The sequence below is a fragment of the Neodiprion fabricii genome, chromosome 6 (assembly GCF_021155785.1).
Source record: "Neodiprion fabricii isolate iyNeoFabr1 chromosome 6, iyNeoFabr1.1, whole genome shotgun sequence".
Taxonomy (NCBI): Eukaryota; Metazoa; Arthropoda; class Insecta; order Hymenoptera; family Diprionidae; genus Neodiprion; species Neodiprion fabricii.
Window position 1 is genome coordinate 29,772,809 of NC_060244.1, and position 19,068 is coordinate 29,791,876.

At 46.8% G+C, this 19,068-nt stretch overlaps 1 protein-coding gene across 1 annotated transcript in view; it reads right to left on the reverse strand.

Moving 5' to 3' along the window:
- Window positions 1-7,400, reverse strand: part of LOC124185254 (protein TANC2) — a 67,642-nt gene extending 60,242 nt beyond the window's left edge. Inside the window, exon 1 of the mRNA XM_046575825.1 lies at window positions 7,271-7,400. Coding sequence (XP_046431781.1) covers window positions 7,271-7,361 — 91 coding nt within the window. The 5' untranslated portion in view covers window positions 7,362-7,400. The remainder of the gene's footprint in view (window positions 1-7,270) is intronic.
- Between the last annotated feature and the right edge of the window lie 11,668 nt (window positions 7,401-19,068).

Consider the following 19,068-nt stretch of genomic DNA (forward strand, 5'->3'; position numbering starts at 1 on the left):
TTCTTCATCAACAGCTAATCATCACCGTAATAGATACGTGGGATTCAGTCACGCCAAGTCCCGTTTCCCCAGGTGAACAGCCAACTCAAATTCGTAAGAACCGATCAAGCTGTGAATACCGAAAGCACCGATCCTCGGCCAACAACCTAGCACTTAGCATACCAGCAATTTCATAAGTATGCCTAAATATAGATCGAAATTATCGTTCATCTTGCAGCGTAGAGTCGTGCATAGAAGAGGAAACCGCGATGCGGTGTTCGATAAACGGTTCACCCTTTTTTTACTCAAATCGACCACTATTTTTAAATTCTCTAACGGACATACAGCTGCTGTTTTTCTGCGTTTGTACACATACGTATACGACGAGACGCCATGCGCGCAGGCTGTTTTTTCTCTGGGGATGTACAGGAGGAAAGAAGGGTAATGTTAGATGTGGGTATATCATTAGCGCGAGCGCCAACACCGTAAGACCGGTTCGGAACGCCCGGTATAAACCTTTTTTGTCGTACAATTTTTTTCTGCTACGTGTACTTTTTTCCTTTTCTTTTATCTTTTTTCTTTTTACACATTGTTTTCCCCCATTTCAGTTTCCTTTATAAAATTAACACGGGTCCGCTAAGAGTGGCGTCATGTTTCTGATCCGACCCAGAATTATACGATGCCCCCTTATAGGCGATCATCGCACCTTGTATCGTAATCTACTCAGAGCCCGACCAACCAGATCCCCTTGTGAAAAATAAAGGACTCGAGGTACGTTGAAATTGAATTTCAAACTGTGGATGGCGTGCACGATTTTTCGGAAAACAATTTCAACTTCAATTATACCCTACTTAATACCACGATACAAAGTATGAGAATGGCTGTTGGAGCAATATGGCGTCGTAACGGGTAATCAGCTGATCGTTTCAGCTAAATTACACGAATATAAAGTTACGAAAAACCTCGTGCAACCCGTTAAAACTTTATTCTGGTATATTGAGTCAGCGCAGAGTGAAATATGCGATAAAGAAGTACGTTTATAATTAGTATTGCATCATTTCTGCGGCCGTGAGACGAAACGGCGTCTCCCGAATATCTTCGGAACCTGACACCGTAGGTACCGCGTAACGATCGAGTGAAAAATATGTAGGAGAAAAGTGGCGACCGACTAGTTTTTCTTCGACAATTAATTTCCAGCTTCGTTTTATTTTCATTTCTCTACACATACAGCTGTACACACGGCGTTGTCATTATCTCATCTTCTTCTTCTTCTTCTTCCTCGTCCTCTTTTTTCCCATCCCAGATTTATTTTTACACACCACAACGCGCCGATATAGCTATCCATCTCGCGGCGTATATACCGCTACATTACACATCACGATCTTTCGTACTTCGCTCTTGACTCGGAGCCGCCTATATCCGAAGCCAATTATTATCTCTCGATTGATCTAAGCGCGAAGGCGATAATGACGCTATATATACTAGGTATAAGTACAAGAGGTACAGCCTATCTCTTAACTGCCGTATCGTTGGCTCGTCTCCTCTCGTCTCGTCTTGTCGACTGCTCTTCGGCCCGATCAGCGCGGCAGTTTTATCTCTCCAAGAAGTCTGCGCTGCATTGAGCTGTTGATGTACGAAACTATCGGACCGCGGCCCGGAGTTCGATTGGAACTTTTCTGTATTGCCGTGTTACGAAGTAGCGAGAGAAAGAGAGAAACTCTGGGAGAATAGACGACGTGGAATAAATCAAATGGCGGAGGTACAGCCAGTTTGTTACGAGATTGAAATCGAATATAGAGGGGAAAAAATAAAAATAAAAAGAAATCGCCCGGTTTGTATCGGTGTGCCCGCACCAATTTATGTAGCCTGCCTCGCTATTATGATAGTATAAGATAAAGTGATTTAACGATTGTAATGAAACGAAACGAAACCGTCAGACGGCGCCACGGTACCAGATACAATACTTATCCGATGATTTTCTATACCAAAAGAATTATTTATCCGTTTTACCTTCGATGAGTAACGGGTGATCGGTATCAATCAATAACGGAAACTTGTACTCATTATTATCAAACTCCGTCCGCGCAACGAAATACAATTATAAATCCATAACCGGGTCATACGTCATTTTCTTGTCGATTTTTGTATCGGGTATACGTACGCATGTACACACTGGCAATATCCTGCTCTTGGCATAGACAAAAAACCTGCCCGCGGTATCTGAATTAACACGCTCCTCCGCTTTATTATATACGATGTAGCTATATCGCCGTCGTAAATTCTATGGGGAAAAGAAATTTAACAAAGAGATCTGTACGTACCTGAATGGCGCACAAATTCGTTTGGCGTTTGCGTGTATGCATCATCTTCCGCGCAACCTTCCAGGCACAATTATAGTCCGAGTAAGGTTCATATTATTAGATATTATATATTGGACAGACGTCAGCCGCGACTCTATGACGAAATTCGTGATTGATAGTTACGAAATCTGTATCACTGACTAACAGGGTCACTGGACGTGGTCGCGTCCGACGCACGCGCAAACTCGAGGCAAATTTTTCATCTATCCCAAAAAATCGTCCATTATCCACAATGTACAAACGGTATCATCAGCGTCAATTCGATAAGAAGAAATCGATCATCTTTTAACCCTTTCAGTAATGCAATTCAGTTTTTTCGACATAAAAGTGCAATTATACATTTTTTATAAATTTTCCGACGCTGTATGCGAGTCTGGTCAAAAAATATCAAGATTTTACATGGGATGTACAAGAAATGAGATAAAAAAGGAAAGGGCGCCACTATAATAGCTTCTGCGACTGAGAGGATCAATGGTTACGCTTCTACTGCGAGTGAGCATCGCGCTCTAGTGGAAAGGAAGCGTGGAACGAATAGGTGAAGGAAACTTCTCTGGTTACAATATTTCGCGTGTATAAGCGAAGATCGCCCATCGTCATTGTCGCGTGAATAAATTCAGTTACCTACAAGTGCAAAATACGCAGTAGTACGATAATCCGAGTTACACGCCTAGTTACGCACATATACAAATCCGCTGCAGCGTAATACCAGCAGGACAGGTAGACTGAATGTAGCCACGTTCGGTACGTCGAAGAGAGTTGGCATTTGCATGCCGCACAAGTGAGAAATGTTCACCTCGTTACGAAGGGCTAACCGGTATCGAGCAGTATTCGTCTTTACGGCAAGGCCCTGGGGGTGATAAAATTGATATTTCTCCTCAGCGAATCGACATTAATCCAACGTCAACTGAACCGAACACTTAACAACGCCGAATGATTGCTCCCTCTGACCGCGGACGTACGTAGACGTATAAATATCGCGTATACCGACTTCCTGTCTGGACAATTACCGCCGTTCCCGCGTTACAGGATGGAGCGTAATTACCCGTGAGATAATTTTCGTTCTCGAGTTAAAATGCATGTAGCACCTATACACAATGCCGTATAACCACTCGGTACGCACAGCTTACCGGTGTTAATAATTCGTGGGTACCTGCCATTTCGCTCGGGTTCAACTTTCTTCCCGGGTTGGAATTACCCACGGACATACCCTACTCGTGAAAAAATCTCTTTACCGCCTGACACTCGTCGATGATCCGGAGCAGAACGCTGCGGCGGAATCGTAAGGATGATACGCTGCAGGGCCATGCGCCAAACAACTTGAACCGGAGTGTATGAAATTGTGAAAGCACGTAGTTCATCCGGCCTCTAGCAGGACGAGGATAGCCGTTGATGGGGCCACTCACCTTGCCCATGCCGCCACATCGCCTTCCTCCTCTTCCTCAGAGACCATCCGAGCAACCATCGTCGAGCGCCACCGTTCCTTTTTCTTACAGGTTACTTATTCAGCGGCGTACCTACACCTCTCCGTAAATTTTTTCCCTTTTTTGTCTTCGCTGCTGCTAGGCAGCTTTGCACCTATACTAGATGTTCCCGACCGCGCGGCGATATACGCGAGTCGTCGACTCGCCGCTTATCAAGTCCGTCAGCTCCGACTCTGGCTTCCGATGGTGAGAGCTTTGTTCGTTCGGGGGAAAGGCACGCCGGGTTATGGGCTTGTGATAATGTGATACCGAGACTCGAAGATTGGCATGTTCGCCGGCTTCTCTCTCCTTCCCCATTTTCCCTTTTTGCACGCGCTCACGTGACGCACGCGGTGCAGGATGAATAACGACACATGGCGCCTGGCACTTTCATATCCTCCGCGCTCCCCGTTATGCAGTATCTTCCTTCGGGCAGGGTATATAATAATACAGACACGAGTTGCACCTGTAACGATTACCGCACGGACGGTCATGAATTCCGAGCTGCTGATAATTTCGTACCGCAAAATTTGAAGTAGCAATAGCTATAAATATACTCGAGAGTGAGGTCTCCGTACAAGCAAACACGATTCCGCCTCAAGGTTCTCTAATTACGAGGACTATTAATACACGTACATTTCCAACTTATCACCGCGGCAGGAGGTCTGTTTCTCGGAATATAACGATTGCCTTTAATCACGATATAACCAGAATATCTGGTAGGTAAAATACCCGAGTGGGTATACAGGACTCAATCCGGGTATTTTTATTTATCATTCCTCCAAATGAGAACGACGTCGACGCGAAGAGCATCAGGCGAGCCGGCAATTAGCCACCGCGAGTCTCTCCTTCCCTGAAAGAGCTCCGCGGAATCGTTAATATCAACGCGAATCGAGTCGACGTCCGCGCAAGGAACGACTCCTTCGGATAGGGCCAAGTAAAATGGCAGCGAGGAGCAGTTTAAATTGCGCGTGAAATGAAGAAGCCGGTGACGTGTCGGTGGTGTCGAAGCTCCCAGCGTGACTTGGCGCACAAAGTAAAGCGCCGAGGGGGGCGGCCGGCAGGTAACAATAAGATGGAACCGAGTGCACGGCGCCGAGCTGCAGCGAGAATTGTGAGGACGGCCATTGTACGTCTATCGTATTTACCTCGTGATTCTGTGGATTTAATTACATCAACTGAAACGCGCCGCTACGGCAGTGCCCCGGAGAAACGAAAGGTAAAACGGGTCCCAGGCCCCGGTTCGTAGTCCGGGCGCCGCGTAGTCGGCTTGGTGGGGGACAAGAAGGGCAAGAAGACGCTGGTCACCAGGACTCGTCTTCGCTTTCTTGCTGCGCTTATACGCTCCTCGGAAATTAAAACAATCTCAACTCGAAATCGACGTTTTTTGACGTGGGAATTTTTTTTCTTGTCACAGAAAACGAAAGTCTGGAGCAATTCGAGTGCGAGGACTTTGATTAATGACAAAATGGCGGCATGGCGCGAATGGCATTTTGTTAATAAATTTAATAAAAAAATCCTGAAACGTTCTTGAAACTATGAACGATAAAGCCCTCAAACTCAAATTGCTCCAAGTGTTTACATTTTCAAAAGTTTAAAAGATGCATTAAATAAAACGAAGATATCTTGTTGTATTTTCTCAGTAATTAATCCTACGATCTTGTAGCTTTGGGTTTTCAATTCCTGTGAAGTCGATGAATTCAAAAAATATGGCTACAAATTAATTCAGAAACACTATACAGAATATTAGACTCCAAATATCGCAAAAAAAAACCTAAGATTGTCCCTTTTGATTTTTATCTCAATCTTTACCGAATTTGAATAAACCTGAAATTAAATTTTTACGGCAGTTTATTTAGTTATTATTCGATTCCGGTAACCAATGTATCGCGTGAAATTTAAGTACGTTACATAATTTTATTTAATGAAATCTTTCGCAATCCGACAGTAATCGTTTGCCTGAAATTGGTTTTTGCAGCGAACCGGTGTGTCCTGCCGAAAAAATGTTATACCAATCGCGTCTACAAATCGACTTTGTCGAAAACGTTGAACGGTTTCTCGGGCTGTGACGCGTATGTAACGAAAGTAGGTATACCGACGTAATTGTTGACTAAAAACCCAGAGTAATGTAGGACATATACGATAAAATGCTCTCTCACGAAATTCAACAATTTTCGATGAAATACGAGGACGTTAACGACGCCAGTTACGATATTCGTTTCAAATTTACAACTCTCTCGAACCACGCTCGTTAAAATCCGTACAGGTTTATACACTGCATGTATACATAACACAATACGCGGTAGGAAAGAATGGTGTTGGGCGGCAAACGATCGCGTTCAAAAGTATAATAACCCCGTACTGTATATCGCAGAAAACAATTATTAATTGCTTTCGAGGACGCTTGACATTAACGCTTTTTATTATACCTCAGACCCATACTCCGTTAAGTTTCATCAATTAACGAGTACCTGTCGCCGCTCCGAACCCGCGGCCTGCAGGACCAAAGCAACCCGTACGAAGTATAACATTGAGACGAAAATTACTCCTTTCCTCGCTTCCGGTTCGTCCTGTTATCAGGCTCGGAATCAAACTTGACCCAAATATCATTCACGGTGCTTTCTAAGAGCAAGTGCCTCGCTATTTCAAAAACAATTCAAGTCCATGTGTCTACTTATCGTTAGCCTCCAGAGATGCTTATCGCTTCCGGAAAAGGGATCGCGACCGAACGAGCTCGCGCACACGTGTAACTAACGGCGACTGAAAATACCCGGAGACTCGAGTTGAAGCACGTTTTCCATTCGGCAAACATTGACCAAAGCTGAAGACAATCTGGAAATTTACTCCTGCAATATGGCAAGTACCAGGCGTACTTTTCGATCACTAAGTATACCGGTGAACGCAAAAACGCCTTCGGGCAGCGCATGACTCATCCTGTGGTCTCTTCTGCTCCCCCCGATCCGCTGAGGCCTCGAGAGAATCGGCCAGGACCGTGCGAAGGAAGCGTTACTCGGGGGTGTTACGAAATTCTCGGAACAAGAAATCAATACTCGATCCCCGGCAGTGTGTCAAAATGGAGTTCTAATGGCGCTCGAGCCGAGAAGCTACCAACCTGTTTCCCAATCTTGTTCTCGCCTCGAAAAGTCCGACCGGTGTAACCGCTGGCACACCCTGTACATCGCTGACGACGTCGCTAACGTGTCTCGGATTACCTGCTCAGTGCGCTAGATGTCGAGGGGACAGTGAGGCGAAGGCATTGCCGTGAGTAAAGCACTTACGAAGCGGATCGCGTCCGTTGCTTCGCCTCTGTGCAAAGTAGGGTGAACCTACCGCGGTTCATATTATTGTGCATTAAAGCTTCGGGGCTGGACATGCGGCGTCAACCGCCTACCGAGTTCCACTTGAGGATCGCCGCGGCATCCAGACCTTAACCTCGAGTCGGGAGATAAAGAGACACGTGAAAGAACTCACCATTGTTGTAGACCTCGGCGTTGACCAGCGTGTCCTCGTCGTCTGTGTCCGGACCGATGGAGACGGGCGTGTAAACGATGGAGTCTCTCATCCTCGTTACCTTCCAGCACGGCGGCGCGAGGCACGATTACCCCGAAACTGGATAAATGTACGCGCTGAAACAGAAATGAGTAAAAACCGATGAGCTTCGTACCGAAAGAGCGCGGAATCGTAACAAGAAGAGATTTATCGCCCTTGCGGAATTCGAGCGAATCACGAGTCTCGATTTTTACTGCCTTTATAGATCGTCCTCTAGGGTGAGCTTAATCTTGATTTAACGATCTACAGATGAGCTCTTGATTGATCGATCGCTTCGCCGAGCAAGTGCTAAAAACTATTTGGTCAATGCCGCTTGGAAAGACAACTGCGGTCAACTTACATGCCAATTTATTTTTCTTTTCCAGATTCCAGGTACAGGGAGAGATGTACGAATTTACTTTATGACCGCGAACCCGTGGCGATATTCAGAAATTAATATCCCTCGTAGAATGCCCGTGTACACCGATACGTGTTTGCGTGACTAATTGCGAAATCGTAAAACGTCCGTTAAGCCAGAAAATTGTTTCAGCAGAACCAGCCCACTCGTGCAAACACGCTGCAGATATTGGTACAGGCGATCGTTACTCTCGTTCGATGATCAGAATTAACGAGTTTGTAGTTACCAATTTCGAGTGCGTCGTTTCGACGTCCTCGGTAACGGGCACAAAATCTTCTTACTCTTCATTTCTACCCGGCCAACTCTGTTCGATAAACAATGTCGAGCTTCGCGTTCCGTCACCCCGAAGAGAAGGTCCGATCACTCGGCTCGAGTGAAGATACAAATAAAGAGAATACAACCGTTGAACCGCTAGCCGCACCAGCCACTAGCTACTCCACTAGCCGGTCGAGTGACTCAGAGAGCCAAATATAGCAATCACATTGCTTTCAGGAGCTGTTTTTGCCCGTATTTCTCCCCTTCCTTCTTTCGCCCCTGATCGTTCGCCGTGTCCTCGAGGTCCAGCGGGTCCTTTGGACCCGGTAACAACGTCCCTGTACCCGTCGAACGCGCCTACCTTCCTTCCTTCGCACCAGTCGAAGACCAGCCAAACTGGGCCATTCACCGGCGGCGCGCAAGACTCCGGATCTCAAGCTGTCTCGCAACGAAAAAAAAAAGACCGACTTCGTACAGCGGTCTTTAAAATAATCAGGTGGAATCACTGTCTCGGAAACGGTACCGTTGTCCAACGGAAAGAAAGAACGCAATATGCACCAGGGGTCGGTCCGTCTCTCGTCCCCGTCAACTTGATGACTCGCCACGTCCCTCCATATAATTCCTCCCTTTCCTCCTAGGTTTACCATGGAACGTGGCTCCTGTTCTTCTTACCCTGACCCTGACCTCAGTGCATAGTGCAAACGTTTTACGACGTGCTGGTATTAAGAATTGAGGAATCAAGGCATGTCGGGTGCCCGCGGTACAGTTCCGTTCGCGGTACTCCGGCCGAGGCTAGGCGTCATAAAAGTGAGTCGGCAAAGCCTGGGGTTCCGTTAACCAGGTGGTGAAAGCTCGATCCGCGGAGAAGGTGCCAGGTCCTCTAGTCCGTGGAGCACGCCGCGCGCCGACTGCAGTGTGGGAAGAACCGACGTGGCCACACCGAGAGCGATGAGTCCATTGTCCCCGACGACGGTGCTCAGAAATAGCCGGTCCCGTCCTCCCGTCCGCGAAGCGGAAGTCTAGCGGTTCCAGAAGAACGCCTCACTCACCACCGGGAAACCCTTATGCTTCGGCAGTCCTTGCGAACGGAACGTAACGTGTGTGATTCGAAAGTATCCGTAACGAAAATACGATGATAATGAGAAAGAGACTCGTCGGTCTGCGTCGGGAAGCCGCAGCGACGATACAACGTCTTATGAGCTTACTTTTCTCTGCTTCTCTGCATCTTGCTCCGAATGGAATTTCCGGGTGTCAAGAACGTAGTCGTAGAAATTTGTCGAAAGATTTCAATCCCACGTGACGGAACGGTACGTTGGGTTCGGTAGCAATTGGCGATGGACCCCTGCCGAGTGAGACCGGGTCTTAATTCGTCTGAACTGTCACGGTCGGACAGTGGAGCGCTCATAACTCTGCACCCTGGTCTAGTCTAAACACATTCAACATTGGCTCAAGTTTCCACTGATGTGAGATGCATGGGAACGTGACGGTCTCGACAGAGACGTACGTACGCGGCGACGGTGAGTTCAATTAAAGCCTCTCGCTCCGTGTTCTCAAGCGTCAAGATCGCGGCCGTCCGGTGGATTAGATCGGATCCTGATAACCGTGCAGTTATGCATTGTTGTCGACAGTTAATGCCGACGTATTTAACGGCGGAGGGAATTAATGAATAAGAGAGTTGCAGCAGCTACAACCGTGAGGCACTGCAGGAAGCTGCGAGAAATCAGAGACGGCCATAAAGTCCGTATGATTCACGCGACGAACGAACGAACGAACGAACGCTTCCGGCCTCGCTACTGGACGAGGAGGAAGTGACGTCGGTGCAATGCCGTTACCGCCGAGATATGTAACTGGTTTTTCGTTCCTGCCTTGTTTGTTTATTATTGGCACATTCGACGCCCGGTCCATAACCACGTCGGCGAGAGCTTTGCTCCGAGTTTGAAAACCGAAAGAGTAAGAAATGAGAGGAACAGGATGTGGGCAATAATAGAGACAGGTATTTTCAATTAATTGCAAAGCGAACATGGTAAATCGCTCGACGCATAATCGGTTTGAAAATTATTCCTAGACGGATAATAGGCGGTCACGTCTGAGCGGATATATATATTCTCCGATATCGCGTGCAAGATTTAATATCCACTTCACCTGCGCAGAGCACGGCATGTCTAGCCCTTGAGCCAAGGGCGTTACAGTTTCTCTGAAGAATTGGATTGCATCGGAAAGACGCACAATGGAAAGACGTAGATTCAAGGCGAGAGGACCAATGGATTTCGATCTTATATTTTGAAGATAATCTTGGTGTCTGACTGATCGGGAACGAAACATCGAAGCGCCATTATTCGTATGATCCTGCTGGATGCTGCAAGGCATATTCCTTCGGGACTATTTGATTTTCGAATGCAGCTCACGACCCTCACGCCACGATCCACGTGGTAACCGTTTGAAGGGGGTTTGATTAAACGGTCGGGCAGTAAACGCCACAAGGAAACACTGTTCAATCAAAATGGAAAGAAAGTTACGAGGCGCCGCTTTGTGCTTAAAGCTTTACCGCGCGTGAGTTCACGGGGGGTATAAATGCCTACGGTCATAGCACCCTTGGCGATCATCCAGCAAGCCGGCGTCCCGTTTTTCCGTCTTTCTCTTTCCCGCTTTCCTACCAAAGTTATATTTCCATACCTCTCCCTCTTTCGCGAAGATCAACGTCGCTGCCGCCTTCAGGCACCGAGTCTCTTCGACTCCGGTTTCATTTCGCATCGGCCAAAAGGCTGCGGCTTCCTGGAGGACCAGTTGTTACGTACCGCGAAATGCGTCGTTAAAGGTACGCAACGTAATCCTCGGATTCTCCATTTGCTCAATCGCGAGCTAACGTATTGATTTAAAAATTCATTTATTCGAATCATGATTAATTATTGCCAGAGTCCACGGTGTGCGGAAATTCGTCCTTGAATGTAGGGATAAAATACCGATGCTTTCAGAGTCTTGTTCACAGTTACTACAGAGAAATTACAACAGGTAGCTCCGTATAGTTTCACGTGATATAAAAAGTTATTTACGAGCTTTTGCAAATGCGCGCGATAACGCGCGGCAGCCGCAATCATCACTGCAGACCGAACCGAAATACCGAGGGCTTTCAAAGTTGTTTGCCCACCGCGAAATCACTTATTGGAATACGTAAAACGAGTTTGGCAGGAGCGGGATCGGTTTTACACCTTCGCTCGTGTAATACCCAGCATAACAAATCATCGCTCGATAGTCCCGCTACACTCCCATGAACATCGAGCTGCATACCATGCAGGCGCTGCAGGACTTCCGTGCCTCAAATCGAACCCGCAAACGTCTCTTTTTGTCGTTTCATTCGATCTGGATGTAATTAAAAGGACTTATGTACGGTAGGAAGGACAATGGATTAAATTCATCGATGGTTTCGTTCCACGTTTTTAACCAGAAAAGTTGAAAAAGAGAAGGAGAGGCACACTTTCACCGACGACAACGGCATGTTTCAGTATTTTCAGACACGCGCGGATATAAAGCAGCGCAGCACTAAAACCGAGTCTGTATAAACCGATAAATCACAAAGTGCGACCTGTAGAATTTATTTTCAAGTGCCAGGAGTGTATGGGTATAAAGAAAGCGAAGAGAACGGTGCACGGAGGCGATCCGGCGACATTAATCTTTCCAGGAAATCGAACCTCGAGGGTCTTGATAGTATCGACGACGGAACCTCGCGGGGTTATCGGGATGTGTAAATGGGACCGAGTGATTCTCTATTCTGGTTTAATCGTCGTCTAGACGAGCGAGACGTTAACTGCGGCCCGATCCGGGAGCGGAACGAGACTGGTTGTGTCCACAATCGGGTGAAATCAAATCCATCCGCGTGCACGAAAGCGTTGCAGAGCCTCGACTAGGTTCCCCGACTTATGGTTCTCCGCACCCACGTGTCTCCGAATGCATTGATAAGTTTGTACAAGCGCGAGGGTGGCCCGGGCTAAATTTAGCGACACCGCTAACCGCGTCTCTCTCGCACTTTTTTCCCCTCCAGCTCTCTCGCTTCCCCGGCGCAGTTGTCACCGTGGTCGAAAAAGGTTTGGCGCCGTCGTCGTTCGAGAGCCGCCTACCGTCCCGCAAAGATTATACCGAAGGTGCGTTGCCCCGGTTGCAACACGATCCGCCGCCCCCGGGGACGGCGGGAAATCCTCACCTGGCGCAAACGAAGAGGAGGAAATCTCGGTGGGCGAAACGACGCCGGTAACGAAGTTCCTCGAACTTGAGACCGCGGTCTAGACGCTTGGTCTAATTGACGATCGTTCGCGAAAGGCGAAAGGCTGGCTATATTCGTTCCCGGTTCGACGGCGTGCCGCGTTCGGCCGAATAAGTTTGGGTAAAAATACACGGACTAGACGAAGAGACGAACCCTGGACTCACTCCGGGGTGCAGAAGGAATTTCGGTGCGCGCCGAAGCTTCCTGCCGAGACGCGACGCGATCCGACTCGCGGTCAATTCGGCCAAAGCTGCGATCGGAGCCCCGGGAACGTCCGCAGGATACCGACGAGCCAGACTCTCGAGAGTCTAAAGCACGCGAGAGATTCCCGCATCGGTGGTTGCGGCCTACTTATACCGTACACGACGATAATTACCCGAGAGAAAATGAGAGCCGATAGTAAGTTGGTGTGCGTATGTACGGAGGAGTGTGTTAGGTTGCGGGCTATTTTTGTGTGTATACGCTACTGCATTCTTTAAATCTGTGACTTTTCTTTTTCGACCTTTTATTTTATACCGAGAACCTTTATATTCCCCTTTATATAACCCCGGCGATCCTACCGAGCCGACCAATTATAGAACGTTGGTAAGAAACGGATTCCACGTGGAATTTACAACGATTTAAAGAATGGGATAAAAGTATCGCGAGTAGGGCTTGTTTCGATGTATCGATGAAACACCGCCTGCGGGGAGAGAAGTTGTAACAACGATACCGACTGCAGACCGTAGAGGTAATATTGGCAAAAATTAACGTTCAATCTCGTTTTCTAAGTCTCTGATAAGTATAATTATATACTCGGAAAACGGAGGGCCGAAGAAAGGATCGAAGGAACGTTGAGGATGACAGGTTCCGGTTTTCATAAAGACACAATCATGTACATCGCTACGGATACACGTCGTGCCGGATTCGGAGAAAAATTGAAAAAAGGCTCAACGACACCACGGAAAATCGCGAATGCAAAAGAATGATCCGTCGGACAATCACCTCACACCCGTCACCGCGCATACCTAACGATGAAATTGAAGCAATTATAAAGTTAGCGCAAAGTAACGTGAGAGCAACAAACGGACCCCCCATGAAAACAGGATACATTCGCGTGATGAATGTTTCACGCTGTGAAAGTTTTCATCCAACAAACATCCTTTTTAACTATTCAGTGAAAAAAAAAAACATGTTTTTCAAATATCCGTTCGACTGTACAATTGAATATTCCATCCTCGCGAGCACCGCATTCAGACCAATTTTAATAAATAATACTGAAATAATATCGATACTTATACTATACTATTTCCGATTACAGAGTCAAAATTTATCAGCCATTAGTGCACGCTAGGCTGTATAAGAAAAAAAAACATCAATTATTTCTTTTTTCAAAATTCAAGTTGAAAATATTGTTGGAAATGACGAAAAAAATATGCTGTCCAAGTTTCAGCTCTTCATATTAATATTTAAAGGTGCCTCGTCGCTATTTTTTATTTCCCGTGTAAATGACACGGGAAATAAATTTTGTTTTTTTCACACTTTGCAACTTTATAACTCGCCAACGTATCGGTGTACCGATAAGACCAGAATGTATTTTCGTATCTAATCTACTCTTTAAAAAGTTATTTAAAGTCCTTAAATACCTTTTGACCTTAGATAACAGACCTTTTGTGCAGACCGTTCAATTCCTTAAAAAAACTACGTTCTGATCTTATCAGTACACTAATGCGTTTACGAGTTCCAAAACTTCAAAGTTTCAAGAAAACAAAATTTCCCGCGTCATTTAAACGGGAAATAGAAAATTGCGATGGTGCACCTCTAAATATAAATATTAAAGAGCTGAAACTTGGAAGGCATATTTTTGTCATCGTTCGGAAAAATATTTTCGACTCGAATTTTGATGAAAAAAGTGAATAAAATGGTCGATTTTCTATATCCGCAGTCCAGCGCGCAGTGTTGCATATACAGGTCTATGAATGAAACGGTGAGACTGCCGGCTGTTTACCGTTCGGCTTGGAAGCCGAGTCGCCCCCCGCGGGTTTCGTGCGCTATGTTCCCCGGCGCCGCCCCGTAACGCGTTCCACTTCCTGGGGAAGGAGCCGAGTCATCGAGCAGCAGCGGCTCGGGCACCGTAAGTCAGACCTCGGAGCAACGATTGACAGCTGCGGGCTGGTGGCGCGCGTCAAGGGGCCCGCGTAGCGCAGAGTAGGTACCTAGACCAAAAGTACACAAGAGCCACCCCAGCACCGACCGAGTTGAACGAACTCGAGCCGCGGGGGTTTCCATCCATTCGGTTGGGTGACTGTCCCTCGGTTCCACAACATCGGGCGAAGGCGAAAAGGAGGCTGCGCTAGGGGAAAGGAAAGCGAAGATGGGGCGGCGGTATGCGGCTTGGGTGACGACTGGGTGCCGGTTGGGAGCTCGCAGGAGTCGAAGAGGGCGAGTGTTGGGTGCTGCGGCGGTTCCAAAAATAGCCGGGTCGCTATGCTCGCGGCATGGCAGACAGATAAAGACTCGGAGAAGGACGCCCGCGGGTTATACCCTCGACGCTGAGCCGCTGCGACGAGGAGACGTAGAGGAGAGACCCGCGCCGCTAGGCCCGGATGGATAGGAAGCTGGAGAAAGCTGGAGGAAGCTCTATTTCCGGTCCAAAGCCCCGCCGAGTACGGAGCGTTGCGATGTGAGGCCGAAAAATTTTAGAATCTATAGATCAATTTTCGTCCGGGTATGGAATCTGTAGACGTGGGGGGACGCCGTGAGGCTGAAGTTGGCAACGTTGGCGCAACGAAACATCGGGGAAAAAATTGTTTCAATTTCAGACATTCCTGAAGGTACGAAGTAACGATTTTTCTTAAATATTTAGCATCGTTACAGTAACGTTACTAACTACATCGTCATCGGATGCCTAGGATCATCTCGCTATTATTACTACAAGGAAAGCATCCGCGTTGTTACTTAGAAAAAATTTTAACTACAGACTTTTCGCAGAATAACTCTGACAGTCATTCACCCAGTAGGTTAATGAGAAACAGCCGAAGTTTCACTAAAGAAAATATCGAATACTAAGTATATCGAGACGGCAAATTTTGTTACGTCTTCGGCTTGTAATTGCAGTTCTTCTCACCCAAATCATCGTTGATGATACGATTATAAACACTTTTTCAAAAGGAAGGCCGCAGGGCGGCGGGGGGGGGGATGAACGTTGGAATAACGAAAGAAGCTCACACGTGACACGAGGAGTGGAGGGAAGATAATATCTTCAGCGTGCGCCGCTACACGCATATGTACGATGCAGATATTTTTCTTTCAACCCCATAATTCAACGCGTCGAGGAAATCTACTCCCTATAGCTGGTCTACGGCGAGACGCGTGCCCGCCACTCAGTAATTTTTTCCCTCGTGCCCTCAGTCAACGGGTTGGCGCGATTTACGAACCCAACCCCCTGAGGTCAGCCCCCCAGGTCTAACGATAACTCGACTGTAGCTCCGAGGGGTTTAAACTTAGCTCGCGTATCGCGAGGCGCGCGTCGTTCGAGGTTTCGGGGTAGGTTTTAAGACCCCTGAAGGAACGCTTTGTTTCCACCGTAATGGCCGTTCTGTCACCACTTCCCTCTTAGTTTAGCCCCGGGGTCGAGGGTCGCGACCCTCCCTCGCATGGCAGCCAAGAAAAAATTGCGTTATTAGATGGGCGCTATGTAAATGTAGGTGTCCGCGCGACGTATCGAACACTAGAGTAACCGCCTGTCGGAAGGATGATTATAACAGCCGCCCAATCTCCCTATACGAATATCCGCTTCGTTTTCGACACAAATATACTCCGCTAGAATGATCCTTGTACGATTTGAATACACGTATAATTATAATTATAATTCATATATCATTAGAAATTTTTCCACCACGAGAGATTCTCCGTCGGTGACGTTGGTGATGCAGGAAGTGAAAAGAAGTACAAAAGTGGCAGTTGAGAAGAAAGCGGTTCACCGAGAAGGATGGAGGTGGGGAGGAGGAGGAGGAGGACGAGGGAGACGAAGAAGTACGAGTTCTTAAAACACTTCTTCAAGAATTGTATCTCTCTCTGTCCGCCCTTCCGTCGTACAGCGTTACGCGCGGCGTCTGTAATTTTAGAACCGGTATCCATGGCACATAGGTGCGTTATATCTACCTACAGGAGGAACGAGTATGCATACCTACGCGAAGCAGAGTCGACAACGCGGCGATTATATCCGCGGAGCGATTAGTGGGCCAAGTGCATCGGGACCCCCGTTATTGTACCCATACGAATATCGCGGGGTCATCGCTGCAGATTTACGCGAAGTGATTAACGATCGACGTAAAATGATGATTACGGAGCTCGGTACGCAGGTTTCCGTGCGTGGAAACAAATTTATGCCGTCTTCCGACTTCCGTAGAGCCACAGAAGAGACCTGCCGGATATCCGTTCTCTACTCTCTTTACTTCCTTCCTGCATTAGCCCCGCGCGTTACGTTCTTCGGGCTAATTACGTCCTCCGCGGTTATCCTGCGGTGGGTCCGAAATGAGAACAAGGCATAAAATACAGAGCGTCTCTACCAGCGAGTACCAGGGTCGCAAGTAAACCCCTTTCACCCAATTTTACTATGTATTAAACTTTCGATTTCGATTTCCGAATCGACGAACAAACCATGTCCGTGTGCAGAATAAAATAAAAACATTTATCACAAATTTCGTATACATCTGAACGATTGTCTCAAAATCCCGTGCGTTTAGAGTGTGTAGAAGAGGGCGGGGAAGTTGGAATAAAAATAAAGAGAAGGAAAAATTGCGAAGCGAAAGCAAAGGCAAAGTAATCAGGACACTGCGATCGTAATAAGTTTCTCATCCTGATCCGTCGAGCTTTGGCATCACTTTTTGACTGCACCGCGTCGACCGAGGAAATAATTGATCACTGAACGGATATTGTGACTCGTAACTTTCGAGTACTAAGAGTCGCCACGGTCAGCCGGGGCTGAGAACCTGTCGAGAAGTAGTACGACCGGTAGATTATAGTTGCGAGGTATAATGTTAAATGGCAAACTTTCCATAATCTGTAAATCGCCGTAGATATATCAGCGAGCGATCGGCAACCGGTCTACGTGTCGTCAAATGAGATGGAAATTCATCGTTGCCTTATAACGATCGGAATTCACTGATGAATTCGAGTGCGCGAAAATTCCCTAAACGTATAACAGTCGAACTGCGGTATAAATTATTTTAAATTATAAAAAAAACGTTCGAAATTACACCGAGAAAGTAACATATTTTGTATAGCACGCATGCCGCACTTTTGGATCTTATTTCGATCCGACCGAGATGAGAAATAAGAATTATGGGGGCTAAGAAGACGGTTTTGTAAGCCGGAGAAATTTAAGAGATTCACACGCGCGACACCTGCGACAGAAAATATAGGAGTCGAGCAGTTATAAAAAGTAAAAGTATACGTGTTATATGTATGTGGGTATAATATGAGGAAGAAATACAAGAGGAATAAAAGGAGAGTTTAGTGCACTCACCTCGAAATAGCCTCGAAATAGTCGTGTGTCCTCCTCTCTTGTCTCGCGTTCTTCGCACGTCCGTCCGTCAGTCCGTTCGTTCGTTGTCCGTAGTCGTCTAGTATCCTTCTTTCTTTACTCTATTTATCTGTTGATCTATTTTCCCGAGCGTCGACTTTGCATAACACTTCACGTATTGCACACTTCACACTAATTATCTAAAATTTGTTAACCGAATGACGGACTTTTATGGAGCTGCACGCTGAGTGCCCTTGCCGTTCTACGAATGTACGGTGTTGCGTATATACTATATAAAACACATAGAATATATTAGGAACGATAGAAAGAGGAAGATGGATAATAAATAAATAAATAAATCAGTATATACCGACACTGATTGAAAAACAATGCGTATGGTAAGTAGAATGATTACGAGCTTAAAGTTTAATACCTAATGTATATTGTACGGCCATGAACTGCGGCACAAATAATTATGACGGATCAAGTTGAATAAATAAATAAAACTATACGCGTATAAGATATGCCTATAAGTATGCGTGACGAAATTTGTAGAAAAATTCAATTTTATCTTATCGTGAAATATATCTGTCGGGTTTTTTTACGATTGAGGATAAATTTCACTTCAGTCGTTTGATTCGTATCCGATCCGTAATTATATAAAATTTAATTCATAATTTTGGCGTCGACGAAGGAAATCTTTTAACTCTTCTTCCGAATCGCGTCGAGTGTTCTTCTCTCCTCAACGTCAAGAACTCGAGCCCGCGGTGTTAAGCGTAAGCGTGATCTTGGGTGTCAGCGATGCGGACGGCGTCCCTTGATCTTCAAAACTCGGAGCTCCTCGCCGTCGCGACGCCGTAAGCTACGCATCCACCGGAGCACTGCGACGAACCCGACTGACTGACGTCGACTGCAAGCTTCGCCGGTACCCGTTTCTGCGCTTGCCCCCAAAAATCTCGTCACTCGATCCCAAAAACACGGCCCGCAGAGGAACGCGGCACCGTCGTCGGGACGTCGGGACGCCCGGCGTCGCGTCTACCAGCCGAGCGTAAATTTTCCCTTTTCGACATTATTCGACTGACGGAATGAGCCGCTTCACCGTCGTTAGAAACACGAATACGCACCTTCTCACCATCTCAAAGATCCTACTGCTGCTGATTCAGCCTCCCTGCGTCTTCGATTCCGGCTAATGATAGCGGCGACGAATCTCAGTTCGTGTAATATCTTTATTCTAAATGTTTTTTTCGAGATTATTAATGATGACAGAATTTGGGAAAATGCTCCCCCAGTCATAAAAGTAATATGAC